Raw genomic sequence first — 19,999 nt, 5'->3', positions numbered from 1 at the left:
GGCTCTTAACATAAAATTATTCTAACAAAAACGCTGTAACGACTTCGGAGGACTTCCTGCTTTGAAAATATGTACTGTTCAAAATGTAGTTTAGGATTATTTCATCACCTTTTCCTCAAATGGTAATCTTCCACGTCCTCAGCCTCATTTTTTAATCAGCTGTTCTAAAAACGGAATAAGTTCGTAATGGCAACGGCAACGGCAACAGTGGTTTGTTATCTGACGTGTTGCTCGTCTCTCCACGTTGAAGAAGTCGTCTGTCAACGGTGCATATTGTAAACTCGGTATATGATTTATAACATTTATTTTGTGCATTTTGACTAAGAATATTTTTTCTGTGATGAGTACGTGTTTCTTTTATAGATGAAATTCGTCCATGTCAGATGAGAGTTTTCTGTCTATTTTTAGTAATGTTTACAAACATTTGCTTGTTCTCGAGTGTTTACGTTATGTTGTCAAATATCATCTTTAAAGCTTGAACTGTTGTTTAGAAACGTAAATATTTGACAATATAATTATGTTTTGTCTTTTGTTATGAAATGTACGAAATTTTTAGTGTCCACCGAAAGCTATTTAAAATTATGTTTATTGAAAACATGATTGCTTTCCACAATATGTCATACATTTATTTGTATTTGCAAGAAGTTTTCCTGTTTTAATAATTGCTTGATGTAAGCATAAATTTGACAGACCTACCTTATTTAAAATTATTCGTTAATATGTGCTCTTTGCTCAAGGTATTCCTGATTTTATTTTTCGAATTTTGATTTCCTCTGTTACTTGCTTAATATTACTAAAAATCATCTTTTAGAGTTTCTTTTAGAGACTTACCGAGTACTCGGTAACTACTAAGTACTCGGCCAAATTTTGGTCAGATACTCGGCCAACACCGAGTAGTTGTAAATTAGAGACGTGTACCGAGTAGCACTTTGGCCGAGTATCGAGTTCAAATTATGTTTTAAGAAGAACTACCGACACACACGTGATCAAACTTATTGGAATAGTAGTATAGATCTCCATGTCCATATAATAGTTTTTAAAACAAAATTCCAGCTGAAATTTAATTACGCATTGTGTAAAAGATTTTGTTTGTGTCGAAAATTTTATAAAAAGATAATTTTCAAAATTAAAAATAAACAAATAATAGGTATGATTAATCAAGTTGGAATTAAAACAAATTATATCAATCTATTTTAGTTCTAGTCGGGGGTGTGCACAGAAATTTTTGGGCCCATCACAAATGACTTTTCCGGAGCCCCCTCCATATTGTTTACCTCTATATTGCATGCATAGTCTAAAAAATATTGGGCCAACAGGTGTCCCTTCTCCCCCCCCCATTCATGCCCCTGGTTCTAGTCTGCCAAACATAATAATATAAAAATTTCATATTTTTTACACTGCTCCATTTTTAATAAATAATTAACTCCCACTGAAGCATAACAAACTTCATTATTCTCAAAATTTAAATTTGAATTGTAAATGATTGCAGTATATTATATGGTTGCACTCCTTTATTAATTCTAAAATTTGCCTTTACAATATTCCATTTTTTACAACTATTCGGTATTGGCTGAGTATCTGATCAAAATTTGGCTGAGTACTTAGTACGTCTCTATTATTGATAGTGAATATTGTTCAATACAGATTTTACAAGTAATAAAAAAGTGCAAGCATAAAATATGCTGCAATCATTTACAATTTATATTCACAAGTAGAATTAAAATTTTGAGAATACTGAAGTTCGTTATGCTTTAATGGAGTAAATCTTTATTTTAATGTCCCCCAAACTAGTAAAACATTTATTAAAAATGGGGCAAAAAGGGTAAGTCTAGAAAATATGAAATTTTTGTATTATTTAAGGGATTTTTGCTGCAAACAAAAATTAATTTTAAGTAATGTAAAAATAACTTTGCTTAAAAAATAAAAACAAATAAAACGTCAAAAGCACAAATGTGCAGGAACACTGCGGACACGTGTTTTGGCATTACAAGGAATGCCCGAAATGTGAGCTTATGGATTTCTCTTCTGGCAAAAGTCGAAAATACTTACATTCAGATTCTTTTTTTTTTTTTTTGTCTGATGTTTTTACATTCATTAGCTCACATTTTATGCATTGAAAAAGATTTTCCTTGTAATGCAGAACCACGTGTCTGCAGTGTTTCTGAACATTTGTTTTATTTGCTTTTAAAAATTATTTATAATTGGCAAATTAGAGCTATAATAGACTGATATAATTTGCTTTAATTTCAACTTGATTAATCATCATACCTTTGATTTATTTATTTTTAATTTTAAGTAGAATTTTTTTTTAAATTTTTAACACAAATTTTTTTAAATAATGCAAAATAAATTTCAGCTGGAATTTTGTTTTATTTTTGTTTAAAACTATTATATGGACATGAAGGTCTATACTACTATTTCAATGAGTTCAAAATTCATCATGTGTGTGTGTCGGTGGTACTTCTTAACACAATTGGTACTCGGTAACTTGGCCGAGTAGTGAAAGTACGAGTACTTGTTACTCGGCTACTCATCCAAAGTGCCACTCGGTACGTCTCTAGTTTTTTTTCATTCATTTTTTTTTGGGGGGGGGGGGGGGGAGAAAAAATACACCATAGTAAAAGTCCTATCGCCCTTCATTTAAAAGCATATTATGATTGTGTACTTATAATTCAATGAAAAGTTTTTATAAGAAAATTTCCGAAATATCTGTAGGGAGCATAAAGTAGTGTTAAACTAGAGTTTCTTCATCAAATTAAAGCCTGAATCCTGGGGTTGGGTCATCCCTTTATGTAATCAAATGTAGAGTGAAAATTATAGGAACTTGAATTTCGAGAAAACTGCAGAGAAAAAATCTGATCCCTATTTAAGTTTTAAGAAGTAAAGCGCAACTTAAGAATTTCGTCCTCGAACTTTTCGAATTTTGACGATGACCTGGTTAAGGATATATTTCACCATAGATAACCAAAAAAAGTCTAAAAATAATTAACTGTGGAGGATTGTTTGGGATAATTGCTTTGTCATTTGTAACATTGACATAAAAAATTAATATTGAATAAACTTGTGAAGTTTTTTACAACAAAGCTAAAAGCAACAAGCTAAAGTAATTAAACAAAAAATGATTTTTGCAACAAGGGGATTAAACCCAAAAAAAAAAAAGACTTTCTAGAAATATTCCTAGTTAATGAAGAGTGCATACAAATGTTCCTAATTCAAGGTGTTTCTCTTTACTTTTAGATGTAAGAAATAAAATGTTTTAATTTGTCAGCTTGTATCCCTTATAATTACCCCTGGTTGAGGTTTCTAATAAGTATCCATTTATTCATGGCATTGAGAATAAACAACTATCTAAGACATTAAAAACCAGCCAACGGTGTGCACAGTTTTGAATTTCTGCGACGCTGGGTATAGGGGAACATTCTGGTGCCTTGGTTGACTTTTTCAGAAATCTAGCAAGTCTAATATGCAGGGTTCGAAAATCTTCAAAATAACAAATGCATCCTCAGATCATTCTTTTTTTTCTTATATTTTGTAATTACAATATGTAGACTTAAAAATAAGGTTTCTTTATTTATATTTAATATTTCATTTTACATTTCTATCAATTTTAATGGAGTTAACTCAGCATTAGCTGTTTTACTCATTTTTCTTCTGTTAGCTACTTGTACAGTTAGATGATTCAGCAGAATAAATAATATGCATTAGTCGGTGCACAGTCATAAGACATTTACTTTTTTTCTGAGCAATGTTTAACATTTAATTAGGCACTTTTAATATGAATTGAAGTTGATACATTACTAATATTTTTATGAATATAAAATACAAGTAAAAAATTAAATATTGTATATTACTTTTGTTATATTGATGTGTTTATACAACATCATAAGAATATAGTACATAACTTTTTGTTTATTTTTAACAAAAAATAAACTATATTACTATGATTAATATACTTTTTATATTGAAAATACCGTAATTGAAAAAATAAGTATTGAAAACAAAATATCATGATATTTTCAAAATAAATATTGGATGTATATATCTTGATACATATCATGATTAGTGATGTGGATCGGGTAAATACCCAGCAGGTAGGTAAATATTTTTTGGGTATTTACCCAAGACCTGGGTAAATACCCAAAAACCGAAATTTGGAAGAAAAAAAAATGCAAAAGGTGAATGGGAGTTTTTAAAAAAAATCTAAATATGAAATAATTGGTAAAACTGGTATATACAAATGTATTACACAGTTTATAATGTTTTTTATTAAAAGACTTATGAAATTATGAAAGAAACATATTGTCAACCAAAGAATTTTTCTTTTCAATGTCATAGTTGGAGAAGGTGGTTGCTTTTTTTTTTTTTTTTTTTTTTTTTTGTAACCAGTTAAGCTTTTTACTTTTTGTAGAATTGCTTTTTATATCTGAAATTCGGCTATCAACATGTGTTAGGCATATCCAACACATTTAATGTGAATATCATATTAGATCGCTAAGTTGTTTCACACAATAATTCTTTAAATATGTGATCAAAATACAATTTTTGGGCAAAAATTTATTGTTTTGTATATGGTTGGTTGTACAAGGTGTATTCTGAAAGTAATGCAATGGTTTTTTCCAGGCCGCTTTTATTGTTCGGAGTATAATCGAACTACTTGGTTTAGGTGAGGGGGACCCTAAGGTTTTCTGGAAAACCAGTCTCAGGGTTCTCCGAGGTGTGGAAAAGGCTGGATGTAAGTTAATGTTTACCTCTGCGCATTAACCGTGCTATGGAAAAAATGTTATGCGATTAAGTTTTGTTGCTTAACCAACAAAAGCTCTTGAGGAGACTAACAAAATGATTTGTGAGGCTTACAGGGACTCTTCTCTGTCCTATTCACAATTTTTGAGGTGGTTAAAGACTTCTAAAGAGGTTCAAGATGAACAACGCTCTGGGCAGTGTCAACCAGAAAAATCAACAACTATATGGCTCGTGTTCCTCAATTGTTAGACTTTGACCCTCGATTGACTATCAAGATGGTTGCGAATGAACTGAACATGTCGTAGACTGCTGTGTTTCGCATTACTCAAGATTTAGCTATGAGAAAAGTGTGAGGCAAGTTCGTGCCGAAGCACCTTGCCATAACATGCTGCGAATCCGCAAGTTCTTGACACCAGGTAAAAACACTGTCCCCCTGTAGTCCTGACGTCACCCCAACAGACTTTTTTGTTCCCTCCGTTTAAAGCAGGCCTGAAATGAACCCATTTTTCATCCCTAGAAGAGATCCAATCAGCCATGATGAAGACCTTAAGGGAGGTCCCCAAAAACGCCTTTCAGGGCACTTACCAGTCATGGCAGAGACGATGGAAGAAATGTGCAGAAGTCCAAGATCATTACTTTGAAGAATTTTAAGTGTTGTGCAAATTTGTTCAATAAATTATAGTGAATCAACATTTATACGTTTTTGAAGGGACTGTATGAAAAAAACGTACAGATGAAAAAACGTATAATAGGTATAGGTTAATGTGTATTAGACTCTGCACGACCCAATTTTAAAAACGTATAATTGATAAAAACGTATAAACGGTGCTTCACTGTACTTAAAAAAAATGCATTACTTTTGGAATAGACCCTATATATATACATAGTGGAATACATACAGAAAAGGATTTTAGTTTAATATAAATTTTTGAAATAAATACCCGGGAAAATACCCATTTTGGGTATGTACCCAGGTATATACCCTGGGTATTTACCCCTAAAAATAAATACCCGGGTATTTTACATCACTAATCATGATATATATTGACTGATATATATCGACAAACCCTGCTAATAGGTATATCATATGACATACCTTTAATCTCCACCTTCCTTTCAGCATTGTGGCTTTTAAGATTGCTTTAATGTTTTAATTGGGAAAAAAAAACTCCTGGATAGTATGATTGCAAAAATAAAAAGGTAGCTACAAAATTAAAAGTCATCCAGCAACTGGCTACTAACTAAAAACTGAAGTACTGGCTCTTGTTAGTGCTGCTTATTGTGCTGTGAATATCTGTAACTCAAGTCCTCTTCTGGGATTAGTGCTGAAGTGCTAAACATTTCCATAACTCATAAAATTGTATAACAACCTTGGCAAATTTATCTTTTGATGTAATTATATTTCAGCAGAATATATTTTATGCTTAGAATAAGACAAAAAAAAAGAGCAATTCCATTGTGATGGGTAATAACATTTGGACACTATTATTACTGGTTAAACCAACATTTTGAGCTCTGAAGCAGTTAACAATACTAACATGTATTTTATTCACGTTTAACTATGCATTTGCGTGAATAATTGAGTTGAAGCAAAACTGTAGGACTTTTCAATTTCTTTTAAGAAATTTTTAAAATCTTGTGACGCTTGCGAGACATGAATTTTCACCTACACTCATATTTCAGGGAATTCCTGTGAATATTTTAATGTTTCATCACTATAGCATTTTTTTTCTCTTAAAAAACATTCAAATAAAACTTAATACATGATGTTCGTTCATGATAAATTTAAATTTTTGTACTAAACAGGAGTTTTTTTTTTTGTGTGTTGTGACGGGTGTGACAAAATTTGACTGGTGTGATACTGTGCAAATCCGCTACTTGGATGAGCAATTTCTAAAAGAATAGTGATCAGTACAGATGACAAACTTGACAATAGTGAATATAAATTAAATTTCATAAGAAAAAAAGATAGTACTGTGTGTATCTCGGAGTTTAGCAGATTTTTTACAGCCGCTAACGAAATTAGGTCAAGTGAAGCTTTTTTGGTAATTACAAAGAGTTTCTTTTTTTGAATATCACCTTTTGCGGGGAAAAATCAACAGGGTCATACATTAGCTTGCATATTTTTACTTATTTTTTTCTTTTTAAAGTTAATATGTAAAACAGTCACGCACCAACAGTAATACTAATATTGTAGTGCTTTGTACTACATTACCTTTGGTGGCTAGTGAAACGAAAAATAAAAGCTACATCAAGTGTTAATATAGTTTGACTGGGAGTAAGGTATAGCATTAGAGTGTCAGTGATAGCTATATTTTAGAATTTAAACTTTGTAGTCTGTTCAGCTTAAACATTATCAGAGCTGCTTTCCCAAAAGTTGTCACTTCTCTGAACTTCATTTCTTCATTAATTCTAACTTGCAGACGATATTCACTCAGACTACAGTGTCTGCTTCAATATGCAGATCAATTCATGTCATTTTCACTGCACAGTTAAATAAATGAAAAGCAGTTTGATTTGACTTCAATTTGACAATGTTGACTGTTCAACCCTCATGTCCACTTTCTCATAGAATTGCCCAAAACTTTTATATAAAATGAATGTTGATGATCAACTGAATGCTAGTTATGAAAGGAAATCATATGAGGCAGTGAGAAGCAAAAGGATGTAAATGGACATTTTCAAGTTTTGCGTAAAATGCGTTTAAAGATAACATCGTAGGTAGGCTTTCATTGTTTTTTTTTCTAAATCATGCTGTATAGCAGCAACTATTAGGGATACTAATACCATCTCTTGCCCCAAGATAGAGGAGCGGTTCATCTACCATGTGGACTGGTTATCTCCAAATTTTTAGTTTTGTCACTTAGATCCCTCTGCTTCTTACTTCCTCATGTAGTGTAATTATAGCATTCAAACTTATTCTCATTCTGAATCAGTAATTCTAATTTACTTAAGATTCCTTTTCAATTTTTTCCATTATCATCTTCTTTTTCAAAAATACTTTTTACTTTGTGTGAAGTTGTTCTTACACCTATATATTTGACTCTATTGTCTGTTTTTTAGAAAAAAGAAATGGAATAAAGTAAATTTGTATTGATGTTATCTTACTTTTGAGACTACTCAACATGATGCCACCTCCAAGCTCTCAATTCCCACCCCAAGGTTCAGTCATGTATCAAAATCCTAACATGGTAAGATCTTTCTTTTCATTTTTCAAAATGTGCATAGCGTAATATCTTAAGCTTGTCCAGACAAAGTCAATTATAACAATTTATTACTATTTTAGTAGAAAAAAAATTCTAGTTTCACATGTTAATTACTTTTTCTGGATCTAGTTTGCAACTAGTTGTTAACTACTCTTGAAAAGTAGTTGATTACTTAGTCAGGGTTCCCATGGGCCCCTCTAAAGGCCATATTTTGTAGCCAAAAGCCCTAAAAACTGAAGACCTATTTTATAAGGATTTTTGTCATTCTGTGCCATATCAACGTAAAACAATTTCTTATCGTAACTTTTCCGATTTTCATGAAACTTTCAGAAACCTTACTCTTTGAAGTCTTAAATTGTTATCTGCAGAATTGCTGAGTTGTGTTTCCGAAGAAAGATGACATTGCTGATGTGCAAGCATCACAAACTGTAAAAATGCTACCTCATCTAGCAATCTTTTCCTATACAGCTTTGTTCATTAATTTCGTTCAGTAAATATTATATTATTCTTGTTTTGGATTCAAGTTTGATTCTTTAATGCAATTAAACTTTTTTCAAATATTTTATCCCTTAATTACAGTGTAGTTCAACTTTCAACAACATATACCCATTTTACCTCGTAACAGGGGGGGGGGGAATGGGTTTATATTGGGATAAAATAGGTATAGCCCTTTACACAAAAATTAAAGCAAAAAGTAAAAACAAATTGTGTTCAAGAGCCGAGATACAGAATGTATAGAATATTGAGTAAAAACATGATTATATTTCATGTTTCTGCTATGGTTCATCAAAGTTGAAAAAGCTGTTTATACCCATTTTACTTCTGGTGACCCTATGCACAAGCAATAAATATGCCAATATAGTGGCATGTTCATGTTTTCTGGCATCAAAATGGCTTGATTAAATCTAAAGATTTTCCTGTGGATGAACATTTTAAATTTCAATGTATTAACTGTTTTATAATTAGAAATTGTTTACCCATTGGGATATTTATCATTATTTTTGCTTTTTTCTTTTGTGATTGGTTTTTGATACACTAATAATATGGCATAGGAAAAAAAGGGAATCTCTTGGCTTGGACCCTTCTTTTGAAATTCCTAATTAAATTCCAATAATAAAAATTTAAGTTATTCTCTTCTGTTTAAAAGATGATTTTTTCCCCCATCCAATTAATTTTTTTGTACGTATGGCTTGTCTGTGTATGATTAAAATCATCCAAAGTAACTGAGTTCTATTTTAAAGATAATCACCACCTTGCAAAATTTCTTGCTGAGCCACTACATCTCACTCATTCATTACAAACATACAACAAATTATTTGTATTACTTTTACTCCAATATATTTTTAATTTTCTTTATGGCTTTAGTGCAAAAGGGAATAACAATGATTTTACCCAGCACAGCAACTGTAAAAAAGCCAATTTCTGCAAATGTATAAATTGCTATTACTTACAAATAATAGTTCAATCTTTATGGTCATAACATAACCATATCCTCAAATGTGAATGTATGCTCATGATCTAAAATTATAAATAAATAAGGTATGTGCACTTTATTTCAATGGAAAGGAACAAATTTTACTGTTGTATATATTACTTCTTAGAGGAAATAAAAATGTTCTAAATATTTAACAAAATCGTAAATATTTGATAAATGTCGAACTCTTTTTGAACTATTAAAAATGGCTCTTGGAAACATTTGAAAAATTATTAATGTTTCATGTTTGAATTTATTATTCAAAGTTATTTTTTGTGAGATTTTTCAATCAATTTTCAACCTTTTTTTCTTTCAAATGAATAAGTTATATGTGAAAAAAAAAATCTAAAATAAGTGAGGTAGCTACTACATTTCAAAATTAGTTTGTAGTTGTTACATTTTTAAAAAAGTGGTTTTTGTTAAAAATAAAAAAATAATAACTTTCCAACCACTGTATGAGAGACAATCATGGGTTTTGACCCTCTAGTAAATATTTCTGTTAAAAAAAACTACTGAACATTATATGAGGCAGTGAGGAGCAAAGGATGTAAGTGGACATTTTCAAGTTTTGAGTAAAACATGTATAAAGATTACCTCCTAGGTAGGCTTTCATTGATTTTTTTTTTCTAAATCATGCTATACAGCAGCACCTACCAGGGCTATTAGTACTATGTCTTGCCCCAAGACAGAGAAGGGGTTCACCTACCATTTTAACTGGTTGTCTCCAAATTTTTAATTTTGCCACTTACATCCCTTTGCTTCTCATTATCTCATATGATGATGCAGACAAGGTATAATTACACTTTAGTTAGAATAAAAAAAGATAATTATAAATAGCAAATAAATAAGTCACTGAGTTTTCGAACTTCCCTTTGAATGTAATGCCTGAAGAGTCTCAACTTATTTACATTGCATTTATACAAATTTTATTTCTTAACATGCATTATTTTGAAATTTTAACAACCTAACACTAATCTGCTTTCTTTCAGTTGACTCAGCAAATGCAAGATATGAGATTAGGTCCACCTCTGCCTCAAGGTGCTACTCCTCCAGTAGGTAATCCAAATAAACAGCAGATGCCTCCAACTGGTTCTCAGCAGTTTCCATCACCACAACACAGACCTATATCTACTCAAGTTACTTACAGCTCTCAGCCTAGAGCTACCTATCCATATGTTAACAACAATCCTCCTGGCAATCCAAGCTCTAATTTTCCACAACCATTAGTGGATAGCAATCAGCACAATGCAAATAATATTCAAACTGAACATGGTAGCAAACATGTGACTAATGGTATTAGCAATGGTCATCATACTGATGCTAAGCAGAACATGAATTCAATTATGAATCCTCAACAAAATCAAGGATATTCACAATCTGCTCCAATGCATCAGGGAATGAGGCAAATGGCTCCTTCTGAAGGCTATGTGCAATCTCCTCCTATGAGCTTTCCTCCACAGAGCCAATCACCTCCATTTTCACAACAAACCCAGTCTTACCAAGCACAAGTCAAGTCTTCCATGTCACATCAAGGACAGGGGCCATCCCCATCTTCTCATGTACCACCATCATATCCTCCACAACCTAGCGTACAAAATAATCTACCACAGCCATCTCCGAATCAAAGATTTCCTGTTTCTCCTCAAGGTGGACAGGGACATGCTCAAATGTACAGTCCGCCAATAGGAAGTATTCCTGCTCAAAACCAACAGCAAGCTTATCAGTCTTATTCTCCACAATCTGTCCCAGCAGGATTTCCTCCAATGGGTTCACCTCTAAACACCACAGGATCATTTTCTCCTGGATCACCCCAGTTTTCTGGACTATCTCCAAACCAGATGAATTACCAATCTCAACAGATTCCTGGAGGACCTCAACCTACGAGCCCTTATCCTTATGCTTCCTCAAATCAAGGATTGCAACAACAGCCTAGGAAACTAGATTTGGATCAAATGCCAAGTGTTGTAAGTGATGATGTCTTGACCATTTTTTACCTCAATTCCTCCCCCTCCCCCCCTTTTTTTTTTTTGGAAATTTTTACACACTTTTCTCATTTCTTATGTATTGATTTGCAAATAAAATCTAATTGACTGTAATAGTTATTTGAATAGAAATCAATATTGTGTGGAAAATGTATTGAAAAAAAAGTTACTTGTTAAAACTAAATGTAAGCTCTATTATAAAATTTAAAAGATCTTTGTTGCAGATGACATGGAATCTTAAATTTGATATTCACTATACCTTGAAAAAATAAAAGGACCCTCAGATAAAAGGTTAATTTACCATTTTTTTTTATCTGAGGTTAGGGGTTACTCATATAGGGGTTTGGTTTTACTTTATCTGTTTAAACTATTTGGTTTGTTCATTCAATATCGAAAGTTAATTTTTATTGCTTTATAGGAGAAGTAAAAATACATAAAGCAGTAAAATAAATGTTTTGTTTAGTAATTGACTAAAATAAGGTATATGTTAAGAATATTTCCTGGTACTGTATATTCTTTAAAATAGGAAACACAATATTAGTTAGGAATTACAGTACAGTAACATTTTAATTACTGTTTTTTTGTAAATTATCTTACACTTAAAATTTTATGAAAACAGGAAAAAAAAGTTTTTGAAAAAATAACTTTTTCTTTGATTGATATAAATGTTTGATAGAATTTATCGATTGTAATTTTCTCCAATTTTCAAACTTTTACTCCTTTTCTTTTGATCTAATTTTTGGTTTACCTAATTGCTAGACTTTAAAATGAAGCAAAAAATGCTTCTATTTGTTTCCTTGAAAATAAAAATTACTGTATTTTGAACTTTTCCAACTTTTTTTATATTTTTATCCCAATCAAAGGAATCTTCGAGCAGCAACAAATATTAAGCCGTAAGTTACCATCTCTTGCCAGGGCTAAGGCAGAACTATGTGCAATATACTGACAACCCAGTTATCCTATCCCATATGGGCTAGCTCGGTATATTGCATGTAGTTCTGCCTTTGCCCTGGCTTAGAGATGGAAACTTACTGCTTAATGCCAAGCTGTGCCTTCAATTTAAAAATTAAACCATACCATGTCTGTGGACTCTAAGGGGTGAGATAAATTTATCTTATCTACCAGTTTGTTGGCACCCTTGGCTTCAATGAGATCACATCTGCCTCCAGCTTGATTATTCCCTATTCCGGATTCAAAGACAAAATTGCAGTCCCTGGGTGGGATAACTCTGCTGTTGGTATATTATATGTAACAAACAAGTAATTTAAAATCTAAGATTTTAAATGTATTATTGAAATTTAATGCTGTGTTTATTATTAATGGAAAGAAAATCTCATTTATTAGGTGCAAGTTCGTGAAGAAGACAAAAAAATTAAAAGTGGATACTTTTGCACTGATATTAAAGGCCAATCTCCTCCATTAGTTACTACAAATTTTACTGTTCAAGACAGAGGTAATCATTATCAACTTTATATTTGTAAGTTTCATCAAGTACTTTTATAAATATTTGGAAGGTTAAAGTCTGATGTTTTACTGATGCAATGGCATTCATAGCTCTCTTGTTGCATGGTATGATAATGTTTCAATATGAGAATTTCCCTGTTCATGTCAACCTTATTTAAACGTTACTCAATAAGTGTAAAAATCTTCTAACAAAACTTCATTTTATTTGTGTGATAAATGTTCAGTTATTGTTCATTGAAATAGAACAAACATTAATGTAGTCAGCAGTGCGTTTTATACAAAAAGTCCTTTTATAAAAAGATAGGGTGTGACTTTAAGACCTGCAGTGTCACCAGATGTATGCTGCCCAGGTTTAAGCTGATTATAACACTTGTTACAGATTCATGTTTGTTCCAGCTTAGAATTATTTTATCGTCTTAGGATCAGAGATTGGCTTTATGAAGCTCGGTCAATTGCTTTACCAATATTTTCATTAATAATGTTTAATGTCATAAAAGAAGCTAAACCACCCATCATCAAAATGCAATTACATTTTTTGCTTGATAACTTTTCTCAACTGAAAAAAATTTCTTGGCATCCCTGATAAAGTTTGCTTCTAATACTTACATATGGCACAGAAAAAACATTTTTCAGCTGTTTACATTTTTGAAAATGGTAGATGTTGAAGATCATCTATTTTTATCACAAACAGCAGAACCAGAAGTCCTTGTTTTAAGCTTTGCCAATCTCAGATATTGAAACTAGGAAAAATTGCTGTTTCAGTATGATTAAAATGATTCAAAATAGTTTTCTGGAAGCAACTGTTGTTTGCAATGAAGTGAATTTTAACAGAGCTCATTGAGGCCTGATAAATTGACAAAGACCAGCCTAGCTAGACCCAGAGCCTGCACTTGATCATTAATTTGTATTTAAGTACGATAAAACTTCAATAAGTCAAAGCTTGAGGAAAAACGAACAAAATTCAAGTTATTGAAAATTTGTCTTATAGAAAACAAAGCTACAGAATAAAGTAAAATGCTGCTTTTTCTTATGTACGATAAAGTATCTTCATCAGTAGGGTACTCTATCACTTAAATTACATCATCAACTGCAACTAAATTCATAAAACCTGTACTTGATGAAATGTTCATTTCCTTTCATAAAAAGTTCAACTCGTTTTGTAAATTTATGTCATAGATTTTTTAGATTCCCTTCGTCCAGACCCTTTTTTGATGCAATGGTTCCGGTTTCTTTATATTTGTTCGTAATATTTGGAGGAAAAAACTGTTTTGGCTTATAGAGTTACATTAGCTCGGAAAATCTGACGGCAGTTATGAAATGAATTGGTTTATCGAATGTTTCAACTCAACAAAATTAGGCTTATCAAAAATAAATAACGTTAATTCTTTCTTCAGTTAGACGGGAGTAGGAATTCACTTGGGCTTGTGGAAGTTTTCGGCTTGTCGAAGTTCAACTTACCAAAGTTTCACTGTATGTGTCAAAATGGTTAATGTTATTCTATTACAAGGGCACAGTGAGGGAAAGGTTGAGATTTACCTCTTCGTAAACTTTTGGGTTCTTGCCATATTACCAGTCTGTTACAAATATACATATGAGCACTGTTACCTAACCACCCATCCCAGTAGAAAATTTCAAATTTTTATGACCTCATTAGAAAAAAATTCTGGCATCACTAGTGCTGTCAGTGATACTCAATTTTTATTTAAATCCATTGAACTTTTTTAAAAAAATGGAAATGTTTTGTAATTTGACTATTTTATGAAAGTAATGTACATAAATTATTTCTTTTAGGAATGTGTAGCCCCCGTTTTATTCGGTCTTCTGTTTATTGCCTTCCTAATCATCCAGATATTCTTAAACAAACAGCTATACCATTTGCAATTACAATATCACCATTGGCTTCTGTGGAAGAAGATGAGGTACTCAATAATATTATTATTTTATAAAATCATTAATGTGACTTGACATTTTATTAAAATATTATTCATTCAATTGCAACTGATTTTGATGTTCATGTAAATCAGTGGCATAGCAAGACAAAGAGCAGTAAGGGGGGTGCTACCCACGTTCTACCATTTGAAAACACCTTAAAATAAAACTGTCTTGATGTGGACGTTTTCAATTCCTTTTTTCTTTCCTATTTATTAACTGAGCAATGTTTTTTCTTTTAAAAATAAGTTCTTGATGTTTGTTTGCAGCTAGAATCGTTAGGAATTCAGCTTTTAAAAGAATATTTAAGAATGAAAGAACAGGAATATACCTTTAAATTTTGCGCTTACAGTGTCTTAAATGCAGAGTAGCAGGCTTGTTGGGGGAAGGGGGGTGGGGGTATCCAACACCAAAAAATTATTTCTTGAGGTATTCAGAATCCTTACAGTTTCTTGTTTTATTCAGTCAAGTTTAATTTAAATTGTTATTTAATGCAATATTTTCAAACCAAAATCATTGAGTTCTAATGTGCTCTTATGAGAAAGCAAGATCATTTAAACATGTATTGACTTTTCTTCATTACTAGTCAATAGCTATTAATTTCCCACTTAAGGTGTTCTCTTTAAGTATGATAATGATGCTTGATCGCTAGTAACGTAGTTTGAGGATGTGTGATTTATATTTTATAATGTGTTATTTGAATATGTTGCTTTAAAATCCATACATCACATGTGCATGCATTTGTTTTCTACTTAAGTGATTTTCATGCAGTATTACCATTAATATCTACCCCGGGTGCCACCCATGTTAGCTATTCCACTCTGATGTGCACTGTTCAAAAAATCAACTTACACCCTTTTGCTGCTTACTGCTTCAACTACCGCTTTTGTGTGCCGAAAAACTTTTCTTTAATGTATCAAACTTTAATGTCTTTCATAGACTGAACCACCACTAGCTTTGTACAGAGAACAAGGTCCGGTCCGCTGCAAGAGATGCAAAGCTTACATCTGTCCATTTATGAATTTTATTGAAGGAGGACGTGCTTTTCAGTGTTCATTTTGTAAAGTTGTTACTGAAGGTTTGTCTTTTCATTTATAATATTTCTCTTAGTCATCATTTTTCTTGGAAATCTGTTTATAATGGTTTTCATCACTAATCATTTTTTGCTTTCAATACAGAAGAACCTTGTTAACACAAAGTTTATGGAACCACCATAATTGTTTTATCTTTTCAAGATTTCAGTTTATCTAATAAATTATTAAAAATACAATTAACTGAGACGAGACCTAACAAGCATTTCATGGTAAGCAACACTTCACATTAAGCAATTTCATGTTGACAATGTTCTACTGTATTTGACTTGAAAAAATATGCAATGGAAATAAGTAATGTCTACTTAAACAAATCTAGTCTTGTTGTGCAAAAATTTTGTAATCAAAGTTGAAATAAAGCAGCTATGCTAGAATAGCTATTTTATGGAATAAGGTAACAGAAAATTAAATGATGTTGACCTGAATAGTATTTATCTACATATTCAGTTTCGACAAAAGTGATTGTAGTGATTATTGTAGATTCTGTAGTAGTAAATATTGTAGTTGATGACTATTATTGTACGAGGGCTATCCAGAAAGTAGATTACGTTTTCGTCTGTGTCCGCTAGGGGCGGGGCTAGCGCGGCCATCTTGGGGTCAAAGCGTTGCGCAGCTCAGTCTGCATCTAGCCGTGCTAGTGAGAGGTTCGTGCTGTGTTCGTTCAGATACTGTGACGGTTTGAAATGTCTGCGTTAATTGAAAATCCCGCGAGGTGCGCGCAGTAATAAGGTTTCTGACTGCAAAAAACTGTAAACCGATAGAAATCTATCGGCAGCTTTGTGAAGTGTATGGGGACAACATTATCACTGAAGGTGGAGTGCGTCAGTGGGTCATAAGATTTAAAAATGGCCGAACCAATGTTCACGACGAAGATCGAAGTGGGAGACCCAGCATAGTGAACGCCTAACTTCTCGAAAAAGTCGATGCTAAAGTCCGGGAAAATCGAAATTTCACAATAACGGAACTTTCTTTAAGTTTTCCACAAATTTCGCGAAGTTTGGTGCACGAAATCATCAGCGAAAAGCTTGGTTACCACAAGTTTTGTGCAAGATGGATTCCAAAAATCTTGACAGAGGACCACAAAAATCAGCGAATGGCTGCAGCGTTGAACTTTTTGGACGCTTACCATAAGGATGGTGACTTTTTACTCGATCGCATCGTTACTGGTGACGAAACATGGGTGAAACACGTGAACTGTGAAACGAAATTGCAATCAATGCAGTGGGGGCACACAAGTTCTCCCCAAAAACCCCAAGAAATGCATGCAAACAATGTCGGCAAGGAAGATCATGGCGACTGTTTTTTGGGACAGAAAAGGTGTGATTTTGGTGGACTTCCTGGAAAGAGGCACTACAATAAACTCTCAAAGGTATTGCCAAACTCTCCAAAAACTCAGAAGAGCAATTCAAAACAAGCGCAGAGGAATGTTGAGCTCTAAGATCTTGTTGTTTCACGACAACGCCCGGCCCCACACGGCAAATGTCACTCGTAAAGTTCTTGAATCTTTTAAGTGGGAGTTGTTTCCTCATCCACCGTACAGTCCCGACCTGGCACCGAGCGACTTCCACCTATTCCCAGCAATGAAGAAGTGGCTGGCTATGCAGCGTTTTGATGACGACGCACAGCTGCAAGAAGAGGTAACGGAGTGGTTGAAGGCGCAGGCGGCCGAATTTTTCGACGAAGGAATTTCCAAGCTCGTACATCGCTACGATAAATGCCTTAATTTGTATGGTGACTATGTCGAAAAGTAGTATTTGAGTGTGGCTTTCATCTGTATATAATAAAAAAATTTTCCTATACTTTGTTTATTTTTTATTCCAAAACGTAATCTACTTTCTGGATAGCCCTCGTAGTTTCCATAAAATTGTTTTGCATGGATGTTTTTTTTTTTTTTTTAAAATTTATTATTAATTTTTTAATATATATGAAGATGATTTCGCTTCTTTAAAAGCAAAACTTGATCCTTTGCTGTTTGTTTAAGTCCCTTTCAAAGCATTTTTTACTTTTATGAGATTCATTTATTTTTAATTTCCTTAATATTGGCTTTATATATATAATTTAAAAAATGTGTTTTAAAGTGATAATTTCTTTTTACAATAGTAGTTAGTGAATATCCAAAATAATTTAACTTTTTTAGTTATTGCCTCTGTTATTTTTAACAGTTCCTCAGGATTACTTTTCTTTCTTGGATGGTATGGGAGAAAGAACGGACAAATATCATCGACCTGAACTTTGTTTAGGGTCTTATGAATATATTGCAACTAAAGAATATTGCAGGGTATGAAGTTTATGAAAAATATATAGAAACATACTTTTTTTTATGTTATAGTACTTAGTTTGTTGATTTAAAATTTTACTCTAGCACTTTTATTTATCGATTTAAGTTACATGCTGGTAACTCAACTTGAATGTATTTTTTTCTTCAGAATGATGAGCTTCCTAACCCACCTGCTTACATATTTATGATTGAAGTGTCAAATGCTACATTTCGAAATGGCCTAGTGCCACTTCTTTGTGAAAATCTAAAAAGCATTTTACAGTGCTTGCAAAAGTAAGCTTTTTCAAGTTATTATGAAAACGTTTATTTATACTGATATTATAAAGAGAGGGCGGATTTTTGTGTGTTTATACATTCAAGGTAATCTTCGGAACCACTGCACCTATTTGAAAAATTCCTTCACTATATGAAAGGTGCTTTCTTACTGAGTGACATAGGCTATAATTCAAAAAAACACGATAGTTTTTTTTATTCCAATTTAGGCCCAAATTTCACATAAATTCCCAAGTATGGGAGTGAAAAATTACTTGCTCATATCAATGTTACATATCGTTGAAAATGGTAGAATTTTCCGCATTCTAAACAATGTTTCAATGCTCTAACTTAATTTTGGCTGGAGTAATTTGCGTTTTTAGCTCGAACTGTTTTAAGCTTAGCTGAAATTTAGGCACTACTTTCTTCATTAAATCTATCAATAAAAAGTGAAGGAATTGTCTCAGAGTTTTCTTTTTGACACCATTGGAAAAAGGGACATTTTTTACTCCAGATCTCTCTCTACCTATGGTCAAAAACTTAGTTTCTATCTTCAAAGGAAAAAAGTTACAAGTGATTTTAAATCAAATTCAAAAAATCTCATTTTGATTCAGGTTGTCAACTATTTTATTTTCGCATTTCCACTGTTACGCATTTTGAATCCATTGTTTCTTTTCTTATTTTGCATTTAATTTCTTAAACTTATTTTATTTCATGTTTCCATGGTTACGCTTTTAAAATCCATCTTTTGCAATTTAATTTCTTAAAAGTATTTTAATATCTGTCGTCATTGTTTGGAAGGGTAATTTTGCATGGTGTTTTTTTATTCTTTTATTTAAGCCTGATTATTGTTTAAATTTGACACAATTTTTATTCTCAAGGTAGACCCGGCAAGGCCGGGCAACGCAGCTCTTAATAGATAAAGATTTGAAAGCTACTGTTAATGTGATTTTCTACTTTTTTGTTTGTTTGGAAAAACATTATTGCCAAAGAAATAACATCCACTTCACTCGCAAAAGGCTGGGTTCCAGTAGCGTGGTCGCTTGGCGCATTAGGCGCTGAGCAGGGTTCAGTCTAGGATTATTGTTTTAAAGCAACCCTAAATGTAACTCATCGTTTTGGCTATTTGTTTTGAAAGAAAAGAAACTTTTGATTTGTTTTTATTAGAGTGAAATGTACGACATTTTCTTTTTTCTGACGATGAATTTTGAATGTTAAACTGGGTGGTTTTTTTTTTTTTTTTTTTGTTAGACAGATGGATTATGATAGCGTGGTTGCTGGGCCAGTTTGGCGATAAACAATAGAGTTGCGGAACTATTTTTACATTTGAAATATATTATTTGATGTCTTGTTTTGTTTATTTGGCAAAATTTTTTAATTGCAGTAAAAACCTCTTCACTCGATAAATAAAGTTTTAAAGCAACTGTAAATCTAATTAATGATTTGACGAAAAGTTTTAAGTTCCAAAGAAACTTTAATAGCTTTTTTTTTTTTTTTTGAAAAGGTGTGTACGCATTTTATACAAAGAAAAATGATAATTTTACATCAGACGGGGAGGGGGCATCAATTTTTTTTATTCAACG

The 19,999-nt window shown here is 32.3% G+C and overlaps 1 protein-coding gene across 3 annotated transcripts in view; it reads left to right on the top strand.

Annotated features, from left to right (window-relative positions):
* Positions 1-226: 226 nt before the first annotated feature.
* Positions 227-19,999, top strand: part of LOC129217125 (protein transport protein Sec24D-like) — a 42,486-nt gene continuing 22,713 nt past the window's right edge. The window contains exons 1-8 of one of the 3 annotated variants that reach the window (XM_054851379.1): positions 227-344; positions 7,804-7,931; positions 10,410-11,384; positions 12,747-12,855; positions 14,658-14,785; positions 15,735-15,873; positions 18,049-18,164; positions 18,313-18,437. In XM_054851379.1, the coding sequence (XP_054707354.1) occupies positions 7,866-7,931; positions 10,410-11,384; positions 12,747-12,855; positions 14,658-14,785; positions 15,735-15,873; positions 18,049-18,164; positions 18,313-18,437 (1,658 nt within the window). In that variant the 5' untranslated portion in view covers positions 227-344; positions 7,804-7,865. The other 2 variants (XM_054851378.1, XM_054851380.1) reach the window with 2 other exon arrangements.

The sequence above is a fragment of the Uloborus diversus genome, chromosome 2 (assembly GCF_026930045.1).
Source record: "Uloborus diversus isolate 005 chromosome 2, Udiv.v.3.1, whole genome shotgun sequence".
Taxonomy (NCBI): Eukaryota; Metazoa; Arthropoda; class Arachnida; order Araneae; family Uloboridae; genus Uloborus; species Uloborus diversus.
The sequence above is the reverse complement of the archived record's forward strand: the minus strand, read 5'-3'. Positions and strand labels throughout refer to the sequence as shown.